This window comes from Penaeus vannamei, chromosome 23 (assembly GCF_042767895.1).
Source record: "Penaeus vannamei isolate JL-2024 chromosome 23, ASM4276789v1, whole genome shotgun sequence".
Taxonomy (NCBI): domain Eukaryota; kingdom Metazoa; phylum Arthropoda; class Malacostraca; order Decapoda; family Penaeidae; genus Penaeus; species Penaeus vannamei.
Genome location: NC_091571.1, coordinates 13637903 through 13647902, shown reverse-complemented (window position 1 = coordinate 13647902; position 10000 = coordinate 13637903). Strand labels below are relative to the sequence as shown.

General features: G+C 36.6%; 1 protein-coding gene across 1 annotated transcript in view; it reads left to right on the top strand.

Moving 5' to 3' along the window:
• AspRS (aspartyl-tRNA synthetase) overlaps positions 1–10000 on the top strand; it is a 10229-nt gene extending 229 nt beyond the window's left edge. The window contains exons 2-5 of the mRNA XM_070137725.1: positions 7269–7371; positions 7818–7995; positions 8548–8687; positions 9186–10000. Of these exons, the coding sequence (XP_069993826.1) occupies positions 7269–7371; positions 7818–7995; positions 8548–8687; positions 9186–9347 (583 nt within the window). The 3' untranslated portion in view covers positions 9348–10000. The remainder of the gene's footprint in view (positions 1–7268; positions 7372–7817; positions 7996–8547; positions 8688–9185) is intronic.

The following is a 10000-nucleotide window of genomic DNA, read 5'->3' as shown; positions in this document are numbered from 1 at the left end:
ATTAGCTTGATTATTTGTTATACAGACATGCTGTCATACAACTATGGTTGGTGTTGATGGCCTCATTGCTGCATATATGTCATTGGTTCCCAATATTTTCTACCCCAGAATTTCTTTAACTTTATTTTATTTTCCCACATATTCAGAACTCTGGAAGTACGATCCATTTGCTTTACAAACCAATTTTATTGATTAACTATCTCGTTATCACGATTTCATCTGTTTGTTGAAAGAAAGAGACTCACGAATATGATCTTCAGAAGATACAGGAAGATCAACAATACTTTTTTATATATATGAACTGAAGAGATACTCAAGATACTCACCCTTATCTATATGCCACACCCATGCAATTATTACTGACCTCCATATGTGTACTCTTTGAGCTCCAAACAGAGGTGTTAATGTCACTTCATGCAGCCCAGATCTTGACATTTACCAATCACTGTTCTAATATTGCACATGTTTAAGTGGTAATTTTAAACTTTAACCTATTAAATATAGGTGCTGTGACTGTCATGTCATGAAAAAATTTGGCTGACAGCTAGGGACAGTATTCACAAATGCATTAATTACTGGTATGGCAGCTATGTCTTGTGTGTGTGTGGTGAAATTGTACCTCTGCCCAAAAACAAGATGGCTTTGACGTGAGACAGTGTTTGATTAAGTTTGGTTAGGAAAGGTTAGGAACTCCAGATTCAGCAGTGCTGTATCCAAGGCTGTACTTATTACCTAGAGGTAATGTCGGTAATTGTTGAAGACTGCGATGCACCCTCGCAGAGACTAAGTTCCAAACGTGGGAGGGGGAGGTTAACTCCAAAGGGGTGGGGCATCCTTGCAGAGCCTAATTTCCTAGGGGGGGAAGTGGGGGAGGGATGAGGGGGAGAAATCAAGTTCATGAAGCTCCATGGGGGGGGGGGGATGCACGATGTCAATAGCAACCTGTAAATGTCTAAATAAAATAAATACCACTTAAATTTATGTCATGGCAACAATAGAAAGGCCGTATAATCAAAAAGATGAGGTAGACTTTGTCTGACGGACACCGAATGAAACACCGCTAGAGTAAACAAGGGCAACTCGCAATGCGTACAAACCCAATATCCGATACACAAATTTTTCACAAATATAAAATGTTATCACGCTAACAAAATAACGAAAACAAAATATCAAATTAATTCCCATCCCTCCGCTTATTCGCCTGATGTCAATTTATTTTAAGAATTATTAAACAATATACAACTCTTACCATCAGTGTACAGATGAGATGCGGCGTGGAGGAACTAATTAAATCTTTTATTCTCCACTGGATACAACATTTTTAACATGTGCTTGGCAAAGTACCCGGCAAATTGAAATTGCCTCTAACTTTTCTGTTATCATTTTTGGGGGGTTTGTCGCATCTACATGAATATATATTATAAAATCGTCAGCCGTTGTTGCATTTGGAGCATTTAAGGGCTACTGATATGAGGGCATGTGACCGGCATATTCCTCCACGAATTGCCAGTACTAACCATAAAAAATGTTTTTGAATGACACTATTTATTCACTAGGATAAAAGATACACTATTTTTTCAATTGTCTTTAAAACACATATAAATATAAAACATTGAAACAAATATCTTTAACTTACCACATGTCACACTGCACAGAAAAATTGCTAGGTCCTTACACGTCAAGAGCTTACTGAAAAGTGTTGAAGTGATGAACATAGTGTTTTTTCGACATGGGAGGCAATTAAGGTAAAGAGGCAGTAACGTTGTTACATTGTTAATAGTGAATCTACGTTATGATAACGAAAATATAAATCATAAAATATATACATTACAAAGAACAATACTTAAAGTGTATAAGCATAAAAGGAAGAGAGGAAATGTTAGTAGAAATAGGATTAAATAATGGATTAAAATATTAGTAATCTGTAATGCTTCCACGTTGGTTGAAAGTAGTGCAAAGAAAATGTGGAATTCATAGAAAACGCAGTTATAGAAAATGGATTAACAGAAATGAGACACACATAGAAAACAAGTTTATAGAAAATGTTGACATAAACAAGAACTCTGCCTGCAGGAGGTTGATTTGGACTTTGTCTCTGCGTTTTTTTGTTTTTTTTCCCATTTGAAGGTTAAAATAAGGCCTGTGCATCTTAAGATTACGTCTATCCTACTCTATTTCTTCCGCTCTATAAGGTGGCAATGTCCATTTTCCTCTATCTACGCGCGTTGCAGTCTTCAACCTCTACCGTAATGTCCTTATGCGCATGCCCATATATGTGCCATATGCTTGACCATGAGAGATATGTATATCCTCAGGTAAATTTACTGCGGATCTCAATCAGGGTTACAGTAAAATAAGTGTATAGAATGATTAACCTTGATGTAAACTAAGGTAATTTTCTATATTCCGTCCACCGATCAGACGTCAACAATTTTGGTATCGTTGGATTCCTCTCACTCTATACAATGCAAATATGCGACCTCCACTATGGGGGGCTACCGCCTCCAACCTCCGCTAAGGAAATAAAGCATCCACAGCATATTCACGGCAGGATAGAGTGCACTTGAACTAAATGCGGAGCCGATAACCTACTAAATAACCTAGGATTTTTATGGCACTAACCTGATTAATAGATGCGGCAGGCTGGCAGGTTCTTCTATGACAGAAGAAGCCATGGCGGAAGCAGTGGTGACCTCGTGTGCAAAGTTCATTTCTGAGTAGGAGCACCTTCTACATACAGCCTTCGCGGTGGCAATGGCTGAGTACCGAACATGACGGCGGGAGGCAGGTCCGTACCATACCTGTTTTGAATGCACATCTCGTTTCCTCCAGAAGAACAGAAATTATACCGTATTATTTCAGTAGGAATATGAACATCGTGTTTCCAGAGGATGGGAAACTTGACCTTGAGGCTACGTTCTTATACAATAGATGATGACTTAGTCACTTCAGTAACTATATGGGATAATAACTGCCATCTATTGGCTGACTCTAATATACGTCTTACTAGTGTACATATATCATTCCACTCCACCATTGGAAAGTCATGTGAATAACCATGGTAATTTTCACTGTGGGTTATATTTTTGTGTGTTTTAACCCCTCATTTTCCCTGGAACCTTTCATGCCCTCCCTTGCCATCGGGGCCAAATTTGTCGCTATAGGGGAGTTTCCGCGCAATAAAACCTATATATTTGCATTGTAGATAGTGTTAGGAATCCAATGATACCAAAATCGTTAATGTTGAAGCGGCGGATGTAATATAGAAAATTGCCCACTTTTCATCTATGGCATAAGGTGCGCAAATCAAAAATACTGGAGTTACGCAACAGAGAAGATAGAAGATCAACCCATCTTTCTCTAAATCCATCGCCGTGTTGACATCGTGAATGTAAACAAAATTATGACCAGTTAAATCATTCCTAGGCTCACTTAAGCAGTTCATGTATTACTACACTGTTGTCAAAACAATATTTGGCTAATTATTAGTGTCTGCTGTTCCACATTTATACTTTTAAAGGCCTTTGTTAATGTTGTTATACCTCATTTATGTGTTTCAAGATTTATTAGACATTCATTCACGTGAATCAGTCTGAATAAGCTTCTGCGCATGCAAAATTTCACGTTTCTGCCGCCAGGTTTGACAGGATGATTCCCAGGCAATTTACATGGCACCGTAAATTGTTGGTTAGGTTGGGTTATGGGTCAGGACGTTCTTTTGTTTTTTTCGAACTTTGACGTATTGGTGTGTAGACTTTCAAAGGTGGTGGGCATGTCATTAGCCAATTTTTAATGTTTTTCATGCTAGTTTTACGCATTTCTGTTTGCTTTTCTTCTTATTTAAGCCTGATTTACCCCATAATTTCCCTAATATACTTCATGCCCTCCCCTGCTAACGGGACTTAACACATCAAGATCGTTGGCTGTAATTGCTACAGAAATGATCATCAGATTCATTCTCATCACATGAGAATAGATTTGATGATATAAATATTGTCTGGGAAGTTCCGATTGTCATAATCGTAAGAATAACCTATCCTTAGTCATTCATGAAAGGTCAATGACTGTTCTTCACAATTTGTCCATGATTTGCGCTATTGCCACATCACAAAAGTTGATGCTAGTAATAGAACAAACATTTAAATAGTTAAAGATTCAATTAAGATAAGTGATTGCAGTAATATATTCAAACTATATACTGCAGTAAATCTTGAATAATGATGATTGTGTCACATTTTATATATATTTCAACTAAAATTTGGGCAACCATAGGTTTCTTGTCACTGCATCAGTTGTGAAGCTGTGTGGTGTTATTTGTATTTCTAATTGAACATTGCTGTAAATATGTAGAAAGCAGATCAGTTAATGGTTGACAATATATCAGGATGGGCTTCCAAAGTCTATTTGTCATTACTGATATGTGATTATTTTCATCTATCTTTCACTTAGTAAAATGTCTGTGACGCCTCACAAAAGTATCTTTGATAGGCAGTTTTTGTCTATGACTTGGCCATGGATTTAGGACAAGTGTGGAAGTGTCCCACATACTTAAGGACTGTCTTTATAATTACATTACAAATTTACACAAACTTGAAGATGAATCTGTATCGAACTTGATAGAAAAAACTTAGAAGCCCCATTTAATTTATTGTCAAACATTTATTTTAGTAGTTTCTTATATTTTACTGACGTTTTGTATTCACGTCCATAAGGACTGTTTGATTTGTCCTGATGCAATTTTATACTCTGTTGAAGATTATTCTGCTTTGAAAGTAATGAGTAAAGCTTTGAGAGCTCTTTTGCTAAATTATCAGACATTATTAATTGAGCTGTCTCTTACATTTTTATTGCTGTATTTTATTAAGAAATACAAGTAGCCTGCCTTTACAACTGATGCAATAACAATAAATGTAGGGATACCACATCACATTTAGTTATACTAAATGTGTATTATTACCGTATGATGTAAACAAAATTTAATACCATATTTATATCATTGCTTTACTACAATAAGTTATCAAAATAGGACCTATAACAATTTAAATGTTTCTTCTATTACCAGCATTAAATTTGATATGTGGCAGTTGGACAAATCATAGACAAAATAGCAAAGAACAGTCATAGAGCTTTTGTGAATACTGCCTATGGTGTCAAGAATGTGCTATCATGGTAAAATTTGGCTAAGGGCCGAGATGTGCCATCAATAACAATTTGGCTGACAACTTGGATGACTGGAATTAATTGTCTTGAGTGCACAATGATCTTGGAGGAAGATTAGACTTGGTGGGGATTTAGGAAGGGGCTCTTGCATTATATGCACTGGTAAACAGAGATAGGTTATTTTTTAGTTTCAAAAAGCCATCGAATCTAGTAATTATTACTCCTTGCTTGAGTTATTCACATTACTCTTTTGATAAATGTTAGTGCAGAATTAAGCCTGGTTTGCTCTGAATGAAGCAGACAGAATCTAATTGCTATTAGGCAGTGGCTAAGGAACCTCTACTGCATATATTTTTTTGTCAAAAAAGAACCAACGTAAACTCTATTGTGCCAGACTTTATGATGTAGAAGTTTGTAAACCCTGTGCTGACAAAAGCTTTGTGCACCATATACTGGCCTCAGTGTATAGTTAATTCATTGGATCTGGATGCTTCACTGCCATCATGTGGCCCAAAATACGGAATGGACATTCAACTGGGTGTGTGGCTTGTAGGCCAATAAATAAACACTCTTGTTGAGTGAAAAGACTCCATGCCTCTCATTAGTATTGTTATTTGGTCTTTCTGTATAAGCATTTTTAGCCTTTTTGACATTTTTCAATATCTATATTTGTCAATAGATTTGCTTTATCCCAATGGTAATAGACTGTTTTCCTTGTAAAGACCATTTCATCTCACTTGGTAGTCTGTAACTCAGTCCAATAATAATAATAACAATAAATAACATTTTCTTATTTGTGTCTTTATTACTATTATATTTTCTGTAATATAACAACCTCTGGCAGTCATGGCAAGCAGGAATAGGATCCTTAGCATGGAAATAGTGTCCACTCTTGTTTATCGAAAATAAAAATTGTGGGAAAAAAAAAAATCCTAAATGTCAAATGACTCTAATCACCCTCCAAAAGCTTTCTGCAATCATAGCAGACTTTATCATTCACCCTGGCCCTCAGCTCAGTTCATGTCACCCCAACCCACAACAAAATATTCCCATAACAACATGTTCATGTCACGTCCTCCTTAAGCCAAAATTTTTCACAACGTGATGGTCATGTTAGCCAGATTGTATGAGTTAGGCTGACCATTTAAAGTATTGAAGACATGTGATTTTCTCATGCTCTATGATTTTAGCTACAGCATACATGATTTCCCAGTGAACAAGGTTAGAAGGTGACTTTTATCTTTTTACTTTTGAGGGCTTTCATTTCTCAGATGCTGCAGTAATGGCCAAAGATGCTTAGAGCAAGCTTGATGCATGTTGCAAGGCTGTAAATGCCAACTGGGAAGGAGATTGCATGTATTGTACATACATGCCAAATTTCATCAAGTTAACCTGTGCCAGAGTATGGAAATTACTGCTGTTGCTTGGCTCTACTCCATTACTCTGGCAGTTTATACATTTGGGAAATGAGAGTATTTTGATTTTTGTGAGGGAGTTTTGTGTATGGAGCTGGAAATTGACTATTGGGTGAACTGCAAGGCAGATTTAAGAATATTTTCATTTTTTTATTTTGCAGGTTAAATCTAATTTGGCCAATGGTGAACAAGTGTTTAATATAAAGAAAAAAAATTAGACACTCTTGCCCATATCTTCATTTTATTGACTGAATATCAACATACTGATTGTTCAGTTGAAATACTAGGATATACTTTATTTGGAAGAAGTTGATATATACTGTATAACAAAAAATATGCATACACAAATTTTGTTTGATTAACTGTTTGCTTATTTAATCACTTTTTTTTTTAAATATAACCACACAGGAAAAGCAGTCTCTGCATCACTTACATTCAATAATATTTAGCAAACAAGAGTGAAAGGTAGCTTATGTTTCATGTACACAAAACACCAGTATCCATATTCTTAGAAAGTCATCAGGGGAGACCAGGAAAGATAAGTTATGGCTTACCTTGTATCAGCAGTCACTGAGACTCCTCATTTACTAGTACACACAATATTATTGCAGTCACAACTAATAAAAGTATTGTAATTGTTGTCTTGTTTGTTTCAAATGAAAACAAATCCCTAACTGCTTTTTTTTCCATTAGCTTGACTGATGGGCCAAGCAAGAAGGCACTCAAGAAAGCACAAAAGGCAGCAGAGAAAGCAGCCAAGAAAGCTGAATATAAAGCCCAAAATGCAACAGCTGATGTAAGTAGATTTATAAAAACCTTGTTAGTTATATCCAATCTTTTTGAAATTTCCTCAAGTAAATCAAGTCTTTAACGCCGGTATATTTTGAGGCCAAAAATGATAGTTTCTGGGCGCCTACAAAATTGATGTGCAGGGCTGGCCCAGAATCCGCCCGCACACCAGCCGTGGCCCGCAACGTAATTGGAGCACAAGCTCCAATCCAACGTCACACTGGCAGGTCGCCTGGCAGTGTTTATTTTTCCATGTGTCTCATATATGGGACACCCATCGTAAATGGGTTAATATTTTTTCTCTACTTGTTTTCACCTGACACAATTTATGTTGCTTCTGTAAGTCATTTTAGACAAATTAAAGGATAGATCAGGTAGAAATCTTTCTTTTACACATATTTTAACTTCTCTTTCTCCCAAGTGAAGATCAGCTGACATATGATTCCTTGACAGGGAGGTAATAATGAAGGACCAGAAGAAGACTGTGCTGAAGGCTGTTATGGAGACCTACCTTTGAATAAGAGCCAGCAGAAACTGGAAGTTAAACACATTGATATTCGTGACCTTGGGAAAAACTTGGCCAACAAGACTGTGTTGATACGTGCTCGTCTCCATACATCAAGAGGGAAAGGTAATTACGTTTTTCCATTAGTTTTATTGCTGAAAAAGATTACTTTGAGGAAATAATTTTGTTGAAATTGAGTAAAAGGACTGGGGTCTATTTTGCATTCTTTCTTTCTTTCTTTGATAAATAAATTTTGCTTGGTGATGGGCCTTTCACTGGCTGTTATAGCAAATACACAAAGAAAAAAAAAAAGGAAGAGAGAAAAAGAGAAAAGAAAAGATGATACTGAAAAATGAAGGTAATGAATATATGGAGTTTTATCATTCCATTAGCTACCTTTCCACATGGTGTCATCATTGTTATTTTCTAGAAAAAAAATGGATTTGTTTTATATAGGAATGTCATACATGAGGCAGGGTAAAAGATGTTATCTGAGATTTGACATACCATCCAAAGTTGTTTTGCATATCAATTGCAGCTGAGAGCACACCATATCGAGAGGGGTTACTATTAGTGCTTTGCGATCTGTTAAGCATGGTTATGAGATGTATTTGAAAATGCTTTTTAAACTTAATGGCTCTTTTGTTAATGGTTTAAACATGTTTCATTCTTTTTCAGGTAAACAAGCTTTCTTTGTGTTAAGACATCGTGAACACACTGTTCAGTGTGTAATAGCTGTGGGGGAGAAGGTGTCAAAGCAGATGATAAAATTTGTCTGCAACATAAATAAAGAAAGCATTATAGATGTTGAAGGAAAGGTATGCTTTCTATTTGCATGTTTCTCCCTCTCTCTCTCTCCTTCCCTCCCTCCCTCCCTCCATCCCCTTCCCCACCCCCCACCCCTCTCCCTCTCCCTCTCCCTCTCCCTCTCCCTCTCCCTCTCCCTCTCCCTCTCCCTCTCCCTCTCCCTCTCCCTCTCCCTCTCCCTCTCCCTCTCCCTCTCCCTCTCCCTCTCCCTCTCTCTCTCTCTCTCTCTCTCTCTCTCTCTCTCTCTCTCTCTCTCTCTCTCTCTCTCTCTCTCTCTCTCTCTCTATCTCTCTCTCTCTCTCTCTCTCTCTCTCTATATATATATATATATATATATATATATATATATTTTATATATAAAAGGTATCATTATTTTTTGTTATACTCTTTAACCTTCTCAGACTCAGATTTTTTCATTGGAAGGGAATGATAAGTTACACAGTTTAAATCAGAATTGATAACCATTAACTATAAATTTTAAAGATTTTAATACCTTGAAATGCTTACAGGTGGTGAGTGCAGATCAGAAGGTTGAGTCATGTAGTGTTCAGGATGTGGAGATCCATGTTTCAAAAGTGTTTGTAGTCTCCTCTTCATCACCACGGCTGCCTTTGCAGGTATGTTATCCTCCCTATCATCAATCATTTAAGTCTTTAATGTTCAAAGTATGATATTGATCCGTTGATGGCAGGAGTGCCTGTTTACGTAGACTGCTTTATGGTGGCTTTGTCTCTATTAAGAGTTTACACACAGATGGCTCCAAAAGTGCTGAAGGACTAAGGAGGGAATTACTAAGTCTACCTGACTTCTATTTACCTTATTTACCATATTTCATCAATAGCAATAATAATAACAATAATTTTGATTACTAGTTTCCTATAACATTCAAGAAACTAGGTAAAGAAGTGAGATCAGTTGGGTCTAGCAGCAGATTTCTTGATGACTAAGCACTTATAGGTTAACAAAATGGATAAAACAAGACCACTGTGGACTGGCACATGTACATGGTATCAAGGGTTTGAAAATATATATATATTTTTTTTTTCCAACCTCTTTATTATTATTATTTTTAGTCCATTTGATGCAGGGGCTTTGTTGCCCACATGTGGCCCACAATCTGGCCTTAGGCTCACTTGATTGTTGACTCTCCTGGGTGTATGACCTGTGTGTAGGGTCAAGGTTTCTTACCTCTTTTTTCAGTGTTATTATCTTTTTCTAGATAATGTCATTTGATATGCTGCATCAAAATGGTAATACAATGTTTTATTTGCACAGACTCCATATCATCTCTCTAGGTAGTCTATAATTGTGCAATAAAAATAAC